Here is an 18,787-nt window from a genome sequence, read left to right as displayed (position 1 = left end):
TGAACACCCTACCCTCATGTAGCCTACGTTTTTTGTTTTAACTTTGACTTAAATTCCACTTTTCACATCATAGTCAAGATCAGCGGTACTCAGCCACCTTCTGGTAACTCTGAAACTAGACCTGTGAAGTCTGTTTCCTCCCTCAGCGTTCTTCTTGTTCCTGTCTCGTTGCTTTGCCATTGTTTCCCACATGACATTACCGCAGCCTTTAAATACGTCTATTAAATGAATCACTCGTAAAAATTACAAAGTGGGAAGTCAGAAATAGTCCCTTATCTTTTTTTCTACGCACTCTGTCAGATGACTCTACTGTGCAGAGTAAAGTTTACACTTCTGAGACAGCTAAGATTCCTTCTTTGGAAATGACTCGATCTGATGACTACCATCTTCCACTTCATCCTTAAATAAAATCCCATCTTAAGCCACTCCCCTCTCCTTATGTCAACCATGCTAGTAAGGAACTGTGTGTTATGCAGAACACTGTAGTTACGTCATCACCTAGCCCACCTCAACTGTGAGCTATCAGCAAAACAATATATTATTCATTTCTCTCTCTTCAGCATGGAACATTAGAAATAATAGGCGCTCCATAAATGACTATTTGGTCAATACATAGCTGTCACACAGTCAATTTGTTGTATATATTTCATTTTTGAAATACAGTCCACACTCTCCTCTGAGATAGAAGTGGCAAAAAATAGCATTATGATTTATATGTTTAGGTACAGAACTCCATAAGAACTTTATTTTTCTAATTCAACCACTATGTGGTGAGTTCTATAAGAGAATGGCTGAAGACATCATTCATTTTTGCACTACAGAATGAAAAGACATGTTAAAGATTTTAGTAGCTTTAAAAATACATTTACTGATTTATTGTGACCAACTATAATACTATGTACATGTAAGTTTTATGCCTTTAAAGGTCTATATTTGCAACACTTTCCAGAGTTTCTGACTGAAACCCTATTTTTTTTCACCAAGAATCCACACAAGTATTTGAATCCATAACAACATCAAAGATTAGTCAGGAATAATTCATGAATACCTGAATTTTAATGAATGCAAATACTACGCATATGGTCAAAATCAGCTAATCACATTTATCACATTTGCCAAAATATTGCTTCATTCCACTGTGATGCTCTCTGCGATATCTGCAGGCAAGGGTGGAGAAGAAAGGCAACTTGATCTCTAGCCAGGTAGCTTCCTGTACATCAAGCTTCCTAGAAAAAAGGTGCCTGACAAGGATCTGTCCTTATATAATGACATGTAGAACCACAAGGCTCCATTTCTAGGACTGACTGTGCATTACAGGGTGACTATGGGTGACTATAAAGCCAGTACTGACCCCTTTAGTTAAATTTATGAAAAGAAATAGCACTACCTACTGAATACAGTGAGCCTTGAAGCCCAGCTGGGATTTATGGCAGCCTCCTGCTACATGGGGAATCGCTCTCAAGCATCATAATTCCTCTCTGATAGGCACGTGCATTTAGTTCTCAGAAGTTTTTATTTAGTATAGAGATATAAAAGTTATTTAGCCTATGATTAATTTAAGTGTCATTTTCCCAAGGTGACTCCAAAGAAGATGTCAACTTAAATTTTATTGTCTTATAAATGTATAAAAATCACACTTTTAAACAGCCAACCAAATATAAGAAGAATAGAATCATGATACTTTCCTGTAGACTAGAATAGCAATATATACATCAAATTCCAGAGAAAACAATAAGACTGTAGTGGTTTCAATTAGGATTTTGTAGTGAAATGTAGACTAATTTCATAAAATAACTAATTTCATAAAATAGCCTAGAAATGATATAGTCCTGACTTCAATTTCACTGGAGGGGTGTGATTACACATTCTCCATATATGACTAAAATTGTAGTAAGGATTCTGTGTCACAACATGGTCAGAGAAATAGAGAGGTAGAAAGATACAAGGGCAGAGAAATAAAAGAGAAGAGGCAAAGAGAGGCCGAAGACAAATAATGAGGGTGAGTCTTACATTTTGTCAGCAGTCAAGAAACTCATTTTCTAATACCAAGTGTCCTTTGCTTTCTTCTAAGATGCAAACAGAAAATCTCCTATGTAATTGTACGTTCATATCCCTGGTGTACTTATACTCTGCCAAGAGAACCCGTCCTGCATCTCTGACCCTCCCAATTTGATGACACCCCTTGGCAGTTCCGTCAGAGAGGAGCCTTTAGTTCTTACTACACTGCCTGCCTGTGTACATAGGCACTCAAACACAGCACTCGGGTCTTTGTTCAGGCCCCGTGGACCCTCAAGGCCAGATCATAAAGGCAGATAGCCACTGTCTACCTATAAGAATCTCATCCTCCAGAAGTTTCCATAGGCACTCAACTGCCTCCCTTGCCATGATGCCCCAATTCATTAATGTTTGGAATCATGAAAACATAAGTAACTGATTACACTAGAAAAGGTAAGGATTCCAAGACAAGCAGTGACCGACCACTCAGTGCAGCAATTTCATACTGCAGGATACTAAAATACTGTCACTGCACAACAGTGGTTTCAGGGTCAACTATGATGTCAAATCCCATTCTCTCACTTAGTAGCTCTTTATAGTCATCCACTTAAAAATCACTTCTCATCATGAGCCAGACAGTGTGAGAGGCTGGAGACACAGCTCTGAGCCAGAAGTGACAGTGGTTCTGCTCTCTCGGAAACTGCAAAGTGGGGAGAAAGACACTTTTATTTAAAAAAAAAAAAATTTTAAAGGCAATGAGAAGTCAGGAAACAGGGATCTAGTTTCTGAGAGATAAGAGGAACAACAGAAGCTCCTGAGATGTAATCAACAGCCAAGGGAAGGTTTCCTGAAGAAATGAGACTTGTGCGGATATCCAAAAGACACATGGGAATGAGAGAGCCTTCAAAATCAATTCAATAATTGCTGCTAAAGAAAACTCAAATTCTAACATTTGTATTAGTATGTCTTGTTATGGACACATGATTATATGGAGAACAAATTCCATTGTTCCTGTTTATGAAAACCACATCCTTTAAAAGCAGGGGATTTTAAGCTATCTTAGGGGTTGTACAAAAGCCCAGTCAGGATAAGGGCGAGATGTAGCAGAATGGGAGAAAGGGATATGATACAGTAAGCAATGGCTAGGGCCAGGGTTCCTGCTTAGGATGTTAACACCTTTGTGCCTATCATTACAGAGGTTGGAAACTACTAAAGATGTGACCCAGAATGAGTTTTGTTTGAAGGTCATTCTGCTTCCATGAGTAAATGTTGGGGAAGAATGATGTAGTTACATATATCCAGGAAAAGACAGTGATTCCCTACAGCTAGAGCAGACAGATGGAAAGTCGTGGGTACCCTAGTGAGAAGAAAAAGGAAAGAAACCTAAAACTGATTAATGTATAAGTGATAAACTGGAGTCAAGAGAAAAGCTTGAAAAGAGAGTTTTCTAAAGAGCCTTGAGTTTCTGGCTTGCCCGTCAGATGAATGATGTGCAGAACTGACAGTTACCAAGCCAGGGATAAGTGACAGTATGAGGTCATACTTGGCTGTGCTGAGTTGTAGATACTTTTGAGACATATAACATGAAAGCTAAGACATCTAATATGAAGGGAATTAAGAATTGGCTGAACATAACCTGTATTTCAAGGAAATGTGTCAACTGAAATTGTAATACTAGGAATTAATTACATAGAGACAGTCAGGAAACCTTGGCCCTGGAGAAATTATCTGAGAATTCAGGATAAAGTGCAGGTGTTCAAACTACCAAAACAAAAGGTGTGTTTCACATTGAAATTCTTTTCATTCCCATTTCTATCCTGTATAATAACATAATATTCGCATTATCTCATTATGCCTCACAATGTGGAAAATTATTCACCTAGAGTCTTCTCTCAACTGACCAAAGAAATGATTAGATGTCGCATAAACTCAATAAAAGGTAACTGGGTAAAATGTATACTGCCTATGCCTAATTAAACCATAATTCAATTATAGCTATAGACATAATCATAGATCACATCCATTTTGCTTCAAGTTTTTAATGTTGGGAACTTTAATGGATTTTTTTTTTTACAGTGCTCCATCCACCCACACATTCAACAGCAGAAGGGAAAATATCCTTCAGATTTATCAAGCAAATTCTTAAATATGAAGAGTTGAAGTGCTTTCATTTTTAAAAACAATCTATTACTCGAAATTATTGATTAAAATAAAATAAAATTGCACCTAATATAAACTAATGTTTAAGTGATAAGTGGATATATTTATATCCACATATTTCAATAAATATAAACATTTAGCTAATTTTATTAGTTCTTTGAAATATTCTTACAGTGTGTTTTGGTCATATTTACCCCCTTTCCCAACTCCTTCCAGATCTAACTACCCTTCCTTATCCACCCAACTTTGTGTCTTCTTTTGGCTTTTGAACCCATTAAGTCCAACTTGTGTTGCCCACATGTTCTGGGATGTGTTGCCTTCCACTGGAGGGAATGTGGTCAGTTCACCAAAGACTGCACTTCTAAAGAACACCCTCTCCCAGCAGCCATCAGCTGCCAGTTCCTCCCCAGGTAGGGAGAGGAGTTCCTGCTCATCTCCCCACTGGTCCATGGAAGGACTCTGTGAGGCTTGGATTTACAGGTTTTGTCACAGCCACTTTGAGTGCCAATGTGTAACCACTATACTAGAAAACAATTTCCTTGTAGTCCCCCACCCACTCTGCCTCTTACATTCTTCCTGCCCCTTCTTCTGCAATAATCCCTGAGCCCTGAGAAGAGGGAATGTGATATAGATATCTCTTTTAGGGCTGAGCTACCTCGGTCTCTTATTCTCTACCCCTTGTTGACTTGTGAGTCTCTGTGTTAATTGCCATCTACTGAAACTATAAGCTACTCTGAGGAGGGTTGAGAGATGCAGTAATCTATGGGAACAAGACATCACCTCAGTAGAAATCTAAATTAAGTGAAATATTATATAAAACTATTGTACCTCGATGTACAAAATCCTGTGTGGATGGACAAAATACTGTGCATTCAGTTAGTTTAAATGAATTAAAAAGTAATTAAAACGACACCTTTTCAAACAACCTTGGTTTTATTTGTTGCCTGTCTTCTCCTGGTATTGACCTGTTGGAGACCTCTTCACATTTTCCCATTTCCCACTTGGTACCACTTGGATCCTGCTGTCCCCTCTCTAGTTCCCCACCTTCCACCCTTGGTCCCTTTCCTGTCCTGCCCTGTGTTTACTCCAGGGTGTGTAACTGCATCTGAAGATTTGGAGTTAGCAACTCCAGATGAGAAAGATTAAAGGCATACAGGATAATTTTATATTTATCTAAAATTATACACAACAAAAGTCCATGTGACTAAAAGAGCTGGGGATAAAAGACACAAAAGGGCCTAGACCAGGGGCTGCATTCACTAGTGAAAGGGCCCTGCACACTTTTTTATTCTCACACAAAAAGAAACAGAGATAGGGATAATATAAACTGGTGATAGCTTTGCTATCAAAGTAAAGTAAACTGAGATTTACCTAACTCCAGCCTCCAAGCTTCTGTGAACAGGCAAGACAGAATCTTGGGGTGTGATTGTGAACTGAAGTGTTAGTAAACTGCAATGGCACAGAACAAGTCAAGATCTGTGATACAGAGATGTGGGGGTGCATTCACGGGGATCCTGTGACCCCCTTATAACAGCAGGATTTGTGGAAGAAAACTTCTACTTCAGTGAGAACAAAACTTACAGAAGTTGATAAGAGAAGATGCTTTCCAAAAGCAAATGAAAGATGCAGATTTGATTAGTAATAATAACACAAATGCTTGCCACGTGCTGAGTACCAAAGTGAATAGCTGCACAATTTTGTTACTTAATTCTCATAAAGGCTTTCAATGGGTATTACCATTTGTAATTTATACATGAGAACACTGAAGGTCAGAGAAAATAATTTGCACATGATCCCAAATTTCATAAGAAATAATGCATAGGGAATGTAACTTTAACTTCAAGTTTTCACTACAATATTTTTCCACTGAAGTTTCTCATGTGAGTGATTTACAAATTACTACAGCCTATACTGAAAATAAAAAGACTGGAAATTCAGAAAAGTAAACTTTTTAACCCATATGTACTATTATTATTAATGATTATTAAAAATGGTTCCATAAAAAGAAACTTACTGATATTTTATAAAGGAATTAAACAGTACTTGGAATAAATGACAAAAACTCAGATAAATATTTGCAATTACTAAACTACATGTTTTTTACTAATTTTATGTGTATGAGTGTTTTGTTTGTATGAATGTCTGTGCATCACATGTCTGTTTGGTGCCTGATGAGGTCAGAAAAGGGCTTCTGGTACTCTGGAACTGGAATAATGGACAGTTGTGAGCCGCCATGTAGATGTGGAGAATTGAACCTGGGTCCTCTGCAAGAACAGGAGTTTCTGTTACCACTGAGCCATTTCTCCATCCCCATAAACCACATATTTTAAAGTGAAACCCAGTTTATGGAGGCATCCAAAATTTACTAGATAACTACCTCATAGTGTGTGAGTCATGAAATAAGAAAATTAGTATTTCTGCTCTTCAACAAATGAGCTACTTGAATAGGTAGGACATCAAAGGGGATTTTAGCACTGGGGGGAGTAAAACAACCCAACAGTATAATCAGTCAGAGAAATTTTACTTGTGTCATTATATATATTTATTATGAGATAATTCACATTTTTTTCTAAGCATCTAAGATCTCCATTGCTTTTCATATGAAAAGCAAATAAATCTAACTTGTTTTGGAAGAAAGCAACACTAGGCTTTTGTGTAACCCACACTGTCCTCAATATTTCCAGAAACCAGTGGACTGATGTTTTTACTCACTAGCTCCATTTTGGAAACCCTAGTGATAATGTCTAATCACCTTATTTCTGTGTATATACTCCTCATCAGTGAAGAAAGGGAGTGCAGAAAACTTACACACAGGCTTGCTCAGCCTCAAGCTGCTAATGAAGTGCCACTAGGCTGAAACTTGGGGTTCTATGTTGTTGTTTGTTTTTACTCTTTTTTCCTTTGGGGAGCCTTCCACCCAGCTTCCAAATAAATCACACACAGAGGCTTATTCTTAATTATGAATGCCCAGCCTTCAGCTTGGCTAAGTTTCTAACCAGTTTTTCTTAACTTTAACTTATCCTGTCTACCTTTTGCCTCTGGACTTTTCTCATTCTCTGACTTCTGAAAATCTTACTACTACTCTGTGGTTTTCTGTGTAGCTGGTGGCTGGCCTCTGGAGTCGTCCTCCTCCTCTTCCTCCTCCTCCTCCTCCTCCTCCTCCTCCTCCTCCTCCTCCTCCTCCTCCTCCTCCTCCTCTTCTGTAGCTATATTTTTCCTGCCTGGCCCACAGTCAAGACAAATCTCTCTCACCTGCCAGGCCCATAGATGCTCAGACCCAACCAAGTAAACACACAGAAACTTATATTGCTTACAAACTATATGGCCATGGCAGGCTTCTTGCTATCTAGTTCTTATATCTTAAATTAACCCATTTCTATTAGTCTATTAGTTGCCACGTGGCTTGTGGCTTACCAGTACCTTACATCTCACTTGTCATGGCAGGTCTTTCCCACCTATACTTCCTGCCTGGCTACTGGCCAATCAGTGTTTTATTTTAACCAATCAGAGCAACACATTTGACATATTTGAACATCCCACAGCACTCCTCCGGCTACTTCTCCTCCTCCCAGACTTCTCCTTCTATGTATCCTCTCTGCCTGCTAGCCCCACCTTTCCTTTCTCTTGCCTTGCTGTTGGCCAGTTCTTTATTAGACCATCAGGTGTTTTAGACAAGCACAGTAACAAAGCTTCACAGAATTAAACAAATACAATATAAACAAAAGTAACACACCTGAAAATAATATTCTACAACAGGGTTCCAACTCTAAGCCCAAAGTACTTTTGACTATAACTGGCTGCTGACTTGAGAATGGCTTCAGCTCATCCTTATCCATCTAAATTAATTATTACATGGAAATTAAAGACATAGAGGATGCAATAGGGAAAATTATACTGGGGAAAGAAGGCTCACTAAGAATCGGCTTATCACAAGATCACAGCCAAGTTCCTGTCTGAGATTACAGAGCCAGAAAGTTGAGTCTCTACACACCTTAGAGGTTGCTCCAAACATTTAATTCTATGCCATTTGATGAAGCACATTAAAATAGATTATTTTATACAGTCAAGTAAATTCAGACTCTTTAAATGAACAACTGGCAAAATGTAAAATAATTATATTAGTCCTTTTTAGATGTAATAAACATTATATTAAATTATAGTGAGCTCTATATGGATGAAGATGCCCAAATAAGCAAAAATAATAATAATAGCCATTATCATTAAATTCTTCTCTTTAGTTTCCTCATTCAGCTTCCAATGATATCTTTAACCACATAGGACACAAGACTTTATATTCCACTTTGAAATATTTTTCTCAATATTACCATCAAGAATGCAAGATGCACTATTTCTTAAATTAAATTTGCATGCACAAACTGCAATTAAATTTTCTCTGTCTATGTTAATGATAACTATTTGCTATCAAACTATTTTGCTAAACAAACTTTTCCAAATAAATGATGATAAAGCAAATAATGTCAGATTATGATCATGAGAGCTGGTACATGATGGGAACTATCCACAGTTAACACAGGATACACAGAGAGCTGGCACATCAAGGGAACAATCCATGGAGTTAACACAGGTTTACACAGAGAGCTGGTACATGATGGGAACAATCCATGGAGTTAACACAGGTTTACACAGAGAGCTGGCACATCATGGGAACTATCCACAGTTAACACAGGATACACAGAGAGCTGGCACATCATGAGAACAATCCATGGAGTTAACACAGGATTACACAGAGAGCTGGAACATACAGGATTACACATAAGCTCTGTCATTACATTCACAAATCCAGTGACATTCATTTCAAAATCAGTATTGAATTCTATTCATTTAAATACTTTGGTACCTTAAGAAGCAAATTATTTTAAAAAATAAGAAATAGGTTATGACCTTTTAAAATTGGTAGCATAGAAAAGACACCATCATAACTGTAACTAATTAGAGATGATAATACACTGTGGGAAGTTTAGAAGTATGTTTTCTCTGCATTCACTATAGGTTTTCTCAGATCTGCATATACTGGGAAAATGAACCATTTCTTTTTGTTGTTGTTTTGTTTTTGTTTTTGTTTTTTGTTTTTCAGAGCTTAGGATAGAACCCAGGGCCTTGCGCTTGCTAGGCAAGCGCTCTATCACTGAGCTAAATCCCCAACCTCACCATCTCTTACCCACTAGAGAAAATAGATGGATTGTAATATTTTATAGCAATTATAACAAATAAATCTAAGATAAAGTAAATGTAATATATAAAATCACAGAAATTCTAGAGGAAAATCAGTAAGCTATGAAAATGATGACAAAATAAAATTTTATACATTTATGTTAAAAATTATCATAAACCAATGTAAAAACAATTGCAACTGTCAACGTTATTTATAAAATTACCTGGAAGACAGAAACTTCATGCCATATTCAATAAAGAAAACTTACTAAAGCCAGGTGATAGTAGCACATGCCTTTAATCCCAGCACTTGGGAGGCAGAGGCAGATGAATCTCTTTGAGTTTGAGGCCAGCCTGGTCTACAAAGTATGTTCCAGGACAGCAAAGGCTACACAGAGAAATCCTGTCTAGGTGGAATGAGAATATTAATTAAATTCCTAAGAAAATAAACAAATAACACAGATGATTTATTAAAGGAAAACTCTGGGAACTGCAGAAAAGCCTCAGTGGGTAAAGTGTTTGCTCAGCATGTATGAGTTCAGATACTCAGCTCCGCATAAAAGCCTAGTACTGTTGGGCACATCTGTAACCTTGTGTTAGAGGGGGATGTGGGGTGGACAAGAGGATTTTGGAGCTCACTCACTAGCCAATCTAGGTAATGGGTTAGCACCAGGTTATTGAGAGAACATATCTCAAAAGATAAAATGGACGTAATCAAAGACTCTAAATATTGACCTCTGGCTTACACACACACACACACACACACACACACACACACTCACACACACACACACTGTTAAAAAATGAGAACCTGGCAAGGGAAATGGTTCAGCAGTTAAGGGCACTTGCTGCCAAGCCTAAGATTTGAGTTTAACCCCAAGGATTTTCATCTATCCTACAGGTAATGATAATACATATTGGTGAGAACATGGGAAGATTCTTCCTATTTCATGTCACAAGTTCATCCTGTTTGTACTCTGGCCTACTCTCAGCATTGCTTACCTCCCTTCCTCCATGATGGGATTTTGTCTGTCTTGATCTTGCATTGGTCTATGTCATAGATAAGAATGAGATATAAGAATCAAGTGTATTATATACATATAAAACTGTACCCCTAAATGATGAAACGCATGTATTCTTGAGCATACACATTTGGGATCATATACTAGGTTGAGGAAGAGAGAGAGAGAGAGAGAGAGAGAGAATGAAGCTAAATGTATAGGATGTCTATGGTAGGAGTTAGGAGAGGGCAAAGAATATGACTAAATGCATTGTATGGAAAAATTAAATAAAAGTATTTAGAAGGGACTTTATAATAATATAAAAGAGTGGGTCAAAATTAGCTATAAGGAACAGAATGAACTCAAAGACTGTAAATAACAGGAAATAAACACCAGAAGCACAGAGTAGTGACAACATTCAGAACCAGTCAAGTCACCACAGAACAGGGAGCATGGCTGGGGAATGAGGACGCCCTCAGAGCCTGGAGAAGAAGGCTGCAAGTTAACAGCTCACCAGCAAGGAAAGCTGTGACAGCGGGTCACTGGCTACTGAACAGATGACAGAAACTGGTAAATTCAAAAAGTTGACAACATGTTCATATTAATGTGAACTTGTTACTTTATAGCTTTCCAGAGTTGATCCAAGAATAACTAACTCAACAGTTTATTATATTAAAAAAAGAGCCATAAGTGGCAATGTAAAATCTTCTAAGTACAGTTTCCAATTAGTTCTACTGAAATTTCTACTGTACGTTTAAAATAAAGGTCTCTTGTGGTATTAAAACTTTTCTAAAGGATATTTAAAGATATAATTCGGTTAATTCAAAATTGCAAAGGATAACAATTTTAGGAAGCTCAAGACTAATCTTACAGTATAGAAATGACCTTCCTAATAGAAATGAGGCAAGTTATAACAATTATAGTGATATCCAGCACTACACAAACCAATCACACACAAGGAACAGGTTAGTTTTATTCTAGAAATGGAAAAGATCATTTATTTAGAAAAATCTACAATTGCATTTACCACACTGAAATATTAATAAGAAAAATCATCTCAGACCCAGAAGACACAATATCCAGGATGAAATAAAATCTTAACACTTTAAGCATGATTTACAAATTTCCATCAGTATATTATTAAAAAGTTAGACATTCATGGTGAAGCACACAAATAAAAACTCAATAAATCCTGTCTACCCAAACCAACAAATATTTCTTATGGTGCAACATCAGAAGCATCCCTTTCTACATTAACAGGATGAGAATGCCTATTTACATATATAATAAGTTTCTGGAGCTTCTAAGCAATATTCAATCATAAGAAAAACAAAAATTTCCAGTTATAGCTGAGGAAAATTATCATTATTCACAGATGATATCATGACTTAGTAGGAAGTTCCACCAAACTACAAACCATATGAAAAATAAAATTTAAAAGGTAACTATTTCAGATCAATTACTGCTAAGAAAATGTCTCAGAATTTATGCACTCATGAAGATGAGCAAAACTGTGACAACTATTTTCCAGATGTGTCTGTGAGACTGGAAACATCACAGGACTGAATAAAAAGCTGCACTTTCTTGCTCTTAGGGCACTGACATTTCAGTGACAAGAATCATGAGGAATAAATTGATCAGCACAGTATATCGACAGGTAAGGACACATAAGGGAAAATAGAGTGGGAAAGAGAGGCAAAAAGTATCCAGGAATAAGCAAGCGAATTATGGTTTAGACTGGGCCAGGAGTGATGGTATGAACTCAAATCTCAGTGCTGAGGAGGCTAAGGCAGGATGATTTTGTGTTTAAGACTAGGCAGAGCTACATCATAATGAGACCCTGTCTTAAAAATAAACAATAACTAAATATAATTAGATTGTGTAGTTACAGAAGAAAATTAAAGGGAATTGGGTTAACTGGAGATAAGGGCATGAGACCTTAAGATATCCAAGTGAACAACACAAACAAAGCCTCAAATGCAAATGTCACAGGACAGGAGTATATCTACAGTGTTCTAAAAACTCATGGAAGGTGAGACTGTGGATGCAGTATGTAGCAGGAGAACAGGGAAGAGAGGAGAAGAGGTGGGAAGGCAGAAAGCCTCAGAAGTAATCATGCTTGGAATTCCCTGTGAAATAAAGTAGAAGGCCACTGAAAATATTTCAGCAAAGTAATGTTATCAGTTGACCCTTTTGAAATTATGGCTCTAGCTACTGTGTTTATAGGAAAATAAGGGCAAAGCAGAGACTAGTTAGGAGGTTTCTATAACAATCTTAGTTGCAGGTGAAGGACACATACACACGAGCAAGAGCTGGAGTGAGGGCTGGACATAGGGGAGGATGGAGGAAGAAGGGAAACAGTGCTGGTGGCACGAAAAGAAAGATAATTTTCAGTGTTGGGGATTTAGCCCAGTGGTAGAGTGCTTGCCTAGCAAGTGCAAGGCCCTGGGCTCGATCCTCAGCTCCCAAAAAATAAAAAGAAAGGTAATTTTCAAGAGCATAACAAAATAATTTTTTCATATTAAAAGTGAGGGGAGACAAACAGATAGACACCTCAGGATAAGTGCAGAGGGGTTTTGGCTAAGGAGTGGGAAGGGTGCATTCCTTTAACAAATGTGGAAAAGGAAATGGAGACAACTGAGGCAGGAAACTGGTATCTGGTCAGCAGTCATGTGGGCTGTTGAGTACTTAAAATCGGAGTTCAGAGAAGAGATGGTCCCCGATAACGTAAATTACAGTCAGGATGTGTCAGTGGAACTCAAATCCCTGTCACACAGGAAGTGAGTGACAAAAGACATATAAAAACTGAATGCTGACTTATATGCAGGGTTCACGAGTGAGGCACAAACAGTATATGAAATTAAGAGTCATTTCTGAACAGCAACAAGGCCTAAGAAATGTCTGTGAGAATGAGTGACTGCAAATGATGATGGTGTTGTCTCAGGGGACAAATGTCAAGAAGTTCAAAGTCCAAGGTGTTGGAAGCATTATCCATGAGAACGTTTAAATCATTAAGTGTCGGGTAGGAATCATAAAGAAAATGTCAATGTCTCAGGGTGTCATAGTTTTCCATTTATAAAAAAAAAAGTCACCAGAAAATGTGTGCCTGTAATAAACAATTATTATGAGTGGGATAATCTGATCAAAATGGGATTCAAAGAAAGGAACAGTCAAGAAACAGGGAAGGGCCAGGGCTGGAGCAACAAAGGGAAGCTAAGGTCCTGTGCACTGACTGAGTACAGAGAAAATAAACACTTCTTTTTTGTTTGTTTGTTTTATGGTTTTGTTTTGTTTTGTTTTTTTGTGTTTTGTTTTGTTTTGTTTTGTTTTGTTTTTGGTTTTTTTTGTTTTTTTTTTTTTTTGAGACAGGGTTTCTCTGTGTAGCTTTGCGCCTTTCCTGGAACTCACTTCTAATGGTGCTTTCAGACATGGTGTGCTGGAGCTGCCTCAAGAGCCTGAGTGTGAGCACCAGTTTCCAACTCAAATCAGTAGAGTTAGATTGTAGCTTCAACTGCTGAACTGTATTTCTAACACTGTCATGCCCACCCCATGCCTCTCTTTAAAGAACTGACTGCTAACCACTTGCTAGGACTCCACTGGCTGACAGCTCTGACTAGGAGCAACTAGATGATTTCCAGCAGCACAGGACAGAGGGGGCACTACAGCAGAACAAGAAAACTCAACTGGAGTCCATTGAGTACTACAGTTTCAGGAGTTAGGGAAATAGAGACTGATTGGTCAGAAAGGGTGATACGGTGAGATTAAAGTTCTGACAGTAAATGATGAGCTGGGAATCTTGGGCTCCTTCAGAAGTCCAGAAAGAACAAAGAAGAAGAGCAAGGGTAATGATAAAAAGACAGGATGAAGGAAGGAAAGCCAAGGAAGATGTATTGCTCAGAATCTTCCACTTGACGCAGGCTGATAGAGACAAGATGACTTGGGTGGTCTTATTCTGGGTGTCCCTGTACTCTGCTGTCTTTTGCTAATGGAGCCCTGCTGAGGTGTGGTCTTATTCCAAGTTTGAGAGGTTCCTCTCCACTCCTGCTGACAGAGGCATGGAGTTGGGCAAAGCGATGGTCTTGTACTGACTGTATTAGCACAATCTTGGATTCTGTTGAAGGAGGCCTTAAAGCCAAGAAAGAAACATGTCATTAATTTTTAAAAGATCATTTACAACAGCAAAAATATAAAATACTTAAAATTACATTTCACACAAACAAGTAAAAGATCTGCATGTAGAAAATGTTTTAAAGGTTAATGTAGGACACTGAAAGAAAATCAAGACAAAATGAGGCAATTAACCACAGAAATTAAAGCATTAAAAGACGTAATATTAGAGGTGGAAACCTTCTCATTGATGAATCAATCAGACACATTTTCTATAAAAGTCATGAAAAAATAAACAATTTAAGGAATTTGGCAAACATTTTCAAATTATATATAGAAAAATAAATGTATAAGAATAGATTAAAAAATACCACTGAAGAAGAAAAATAAGATTGAAAGATTCTGAGATACAACCAAACATTAAATATGGGAGAATGATATATTATATAATATTAATATAGTTAATATAATAACATCATATTATAATATACAAATATAATCTATGTAATATACATAGTATAATAAATACAAAGCTTAATATTGACAAAGAAGTAAAAAAAATCATCAATGGAAAGTCCGGAAAGAAAAATATGTATATGTGATAGTAAAATTTGGATATAAGTTATCCAAAATGTTCATTTTTGAAGGCTTGGTGTTTGCCTGTGAGATCCAATCCTTGCAACCTGATGGGACATGAAAACTCTGACCTAGTCAATGGTCTATCTATGGATACATCATATCTTGGTGATGTTTTCTGGGATGACAGGAAATTTCAGAGGTGGACCGAGTCAGCCAAAGTGAGGCCCTGTGATTGTGTCCTTCAGAGCTGTGTCTTTTCTGTGCACCTCTGTCTTTTTTTGGCTCTCTGGCTGCAGGAGGTGAGCAGCTGTGCTCTACCACATCCTCTTGACATGATGCTGTCCCTCTAAACAGAACAGAATCAGTAGGACAAGCTGGCCAGGAGGTGAACTCTCTGAAACTCTAAAACAAAGTATAACTTTATTGATTTCCTTGGGTATTTGTTACAGAAATAAAATAGTAACTCATTTTGATACTAGCTAAATGGCAAAGATATACTAAAAGTCACTGTGAAAAACACCATCTAATAAATTATGCTGTACATATAAAGATAAAGTACATTTCTACCACATTCTATATTACAATATCATAAAATAAGTATAGAAAGGTAATTAAATATAGAAAGTCCTCAATTGTATTAAGAGATATGCTACCCACAGAAATGGGGTTGGGGGACATCTTCTCCTCCTATTCTACTCCAAGGAGAAACACAAACTCTAGAAATGATTGAAGAGACAACACTACAGGAAGCTACAAGAAATAAACAGAATGGTAAGATGACTGTTGATGCCAGCACTGGAGAAATAGCATAGTGGGGGCACATTTTAACATTCCTAACCATGGAAAGCAAAGAAGGTGAATCAGGCCTGACTCTTGACAAAACACAAGATAATGTGCTCTCAGATCCTAGGATAATCTAGGCAATTTTAGCTAGGAATCTCACAGAAAATCTACGGTTTGAGGGCAATCTGGTGTGACAGTTATCTCCCTAATGATTGCCAGGGTTGACTTGGCTAAACTGGTTGGCTAGGTGGATATCCCTTCCTCCCTCATCACTCCCTAAGCATCTCACCTGAAACTGCAGTCAGCTGAGCAGGACCTGGCCATACAGGAGGACTCATGGTCAGTCATGAGTATATGAGTAGCTTCAATCCCCCGCCAGAACTTCAAAACAAGATAGTAAGAAAATATCTAAAATCTTTCTGTCTCTTCTTTCACATTGATCCTTGAACCTTCAGAGGAGGAGTATAGTGAGGGACTGAGTGATCTAAAGCCTCTCACTTACTTCACAGATTCCAGTTGTGAATTTCTATGTTAATTATCATCTACTTCAAGGAAAAGCTTCCCTGAGGAGGAGTAAGGGGAGCACTGCTCTATGGGAAGAGCAATATATCATCAGGATTCATTTTATTGCTGTGCTCCTTTAGTAGAATAGTAGTAGGTTTTCCCCAGGTGCCAGAACTAGCTAGTCTCAGAATCTGGGACACTTCGGCAATGTCAAGTATGGGTTTCATTCCATGGAGTGGTCCTTAAATCCAACTAGAAAGTGGTTGACTACCTCCATTTCATTTGTACCACTACTGCAACAGTTTATCTTGTAGGCAGATTGTCACTGTTGCAGATTGCGGAGTTTGTACCCAGATAATAGTGATGATTACCTTCCTCCTCCTATAGCTGGCAGAGTGCCTTCAGGGCACCAGGAAAGTTAGTGGGAGTAAAACTTCTAGTTGGGCAATGGTTTTGTCAAGATTGTAAGAGCCAGAGGTTTTGGATGACTTTGAGGAAATTGTGTCTCCCAGACACAACAAGAGTAATGTACATATGAACTCACAAAGACTGTGGCAACTTGGATAAGACCTGCACAGATTTAAACCAGAAGGGGCTCACAGCACTGAGAGGAGGAAGTGGACACAGGGTCCCACTTCTAACCTAGAAGCTATCTGCAACTGACATTTGCTGGCAAAGGGAAATTCAGTCTTTACCAATGGAGTATCAACCACACTCCAGGGCAGGCCCTTGCCCAAGAGAATTTGGCCAACACAAGAGGAACTCCATGGTTTTTCTGCGGACTTTTTGTTTCATTTTATTTTGTTTTGACCATTTTGTCTTATTTTTTCTTTGTCTTGATTTTTTCTGGGGATTTTTTTTTTTGAAAGGAAGAAAGAAAGAACGTAAAGTTGGGTGTGTAGGGAGGTGAAGAGGATCTTGGATTGTGTGATGGAAAGATAAACATAATATTTTCTGAAAAACTTTTAAATAAGAAATGGAGAAAACCTCTAAACAGATTTAAGCAGAACACTGTTAAAGTAATCTATGAGACAAAAAGGAAAATTCAAAGGAAATTGTAAGAAGAAAAATATATAATTGATAGAAAATGCAAACACAACACACTGAAACATGAGATTAAGCTAAGCAATGCTGAGGGAATGCACAGCACATTGTTGCCTGAATTATAGACTATAAAATAGTTCAATTGATAGTATGAGTTCTTTCCTCAAAAAAAAGCAAGTAAAGAAGAGCACAACAAATTCAAAATAAAGCCATAATAAGATAAGAATAAAAGCAGAAAATAGTGACATTGCAAACGGGAAAACAATATTAGAGTTTATTGAATCACAATTCTAATTCTTTAAAAAGAATCGGTAAAACTGATCGGCACCTATGTAGCAAGATGAACAATGGCACAGGAGAGGAGCTGACAATCACAGGAATGGAACAGAGGACATCACAACAGACCCTGCCATCATTAGAAGAACAGTAAGATGATGCTAATGACTTTGTGACTGTAAGATAAACAGCTGAGACGAAACAGGATAATCCCAGATGACACAAACAGCCAGAACTCATCTAAAGAGAAATAATACAGATAACACCACAAGATGATTAAAGAAATTACATTAGTAACTTATGTATTCCCAAAAAAGAAATCTTGAGGTACAAACGAGTTCATTGGTGAATTTATTTACTTTTTATAAGGCAAATTAACAACTACTCAGCAATAAAAATGAACAAATTAATGAGCCATACAGCAGCTTGGATGAATCTCAGAGGAATTATGTTTCAAAGATCAACAATTTCAGAGTAAAATGGAAAAAAATATGAAATGTTATTTCACAGTAGCTAAAATATAAATTGCCTATAGTAAAAAGTACATGTTCCATTTAATAACCAGAAAAATGAAAATTAATGCACAATGTGGTAATATATTTTACTCATTAGTCTGACAAAAATTAAGAACCCTGGAAATATCAAGTGTTGGAAAAGTTGTACACAAGGAAGAATTCTACACATAAGTTTGCAAATATGTCCAACTGGTCTGGAAGAATAATGTTGTCTAATTAAATCCTTCTCCCAATTCCATACCTAGGTTAATTTCCCGTAAAAGCTCTTCTATGAATGTCCAGTGACATGTACTGAGTAATATTTATGGTAGTCCTAGCTATTAGATTAAGAATTTGGAGACAGCATGAACCTTATGAATAATAAGACAGAAAACTAAATGTGAATTGAATTACAGCCATGCACATTGTGGAAGAGGCTCAGAAACAAAACAATAAACTAAAAAGACAAGTTACAACAGACTACATTTACAATATTCTATTACTTGCATTTTTTCATGATGCACAGTTACACGTTTATAATTCAAAATTAATAGTTAAGTATAATCCTGAGAATGATTAGAATTTCTTAATTGCTTATATTAGGATTCACATTTAGTTTCAGTACATAAACATAATATTTTAGCATAATATAATAATTTATATTTATTTAAT

At 37.2% G+C, this 18,787-nt stretch overlaps 1 protein-coding gene across 3 annotated transcripts in view; it reads right to left on the bottom strand.

Annotated features, from left to right (window-relative positions):
- LOC118573327 (sperm-associated antigen 16 protein-like) overlaps positions 1 to 18,787 on the bottom strand; it is a 119,546-nt gene that overhangs the window by 21,990 nt on the left and 78,769 nt on the right. The window contains exon 10 of one of the 3 annotated variants that reach the window (XM_036173629.1): positions 13,731 to 14,453. The exons of 1 other annotated variant lie outside the window; for it this stretch is intronic. In XM_036173629.1, the coding sequence (XP_036029522.1) occupies positions 14,223 to 14,453 (231 nt within the window). In that variant the 3' untranslated portion in view covers positions 13,731 to 14,222. Of the gene's footprint in view, positions 1 to 13,730; positions 14,454 to 15,244; positions 15,361 to 18,787 lie in introns of those variants that run through there. One more of the 3 variants, XM_036173631.1, reaches the window with a different exon arrangement.

The sequence above is a fragment of the Onychomys torridus genome, chromosome 23 (genome assembly GCF_903995425.1).
Source record: "Onychomys torridus chromosome 23, mOncTor1.1, whole genome shotgun sequence".
NCBI classification, from domain to species: domain Eukaryota; kingdom Metazoa; phylum Chordata; class Mammalia; order Rodentia; family Cricetidae; genus Onychomys; species Onychomys torridus.
Note: the sequence above shows the minus strand (reverse complement) of the source record. Positions and strands in the feature narration are given on the sequence as shown.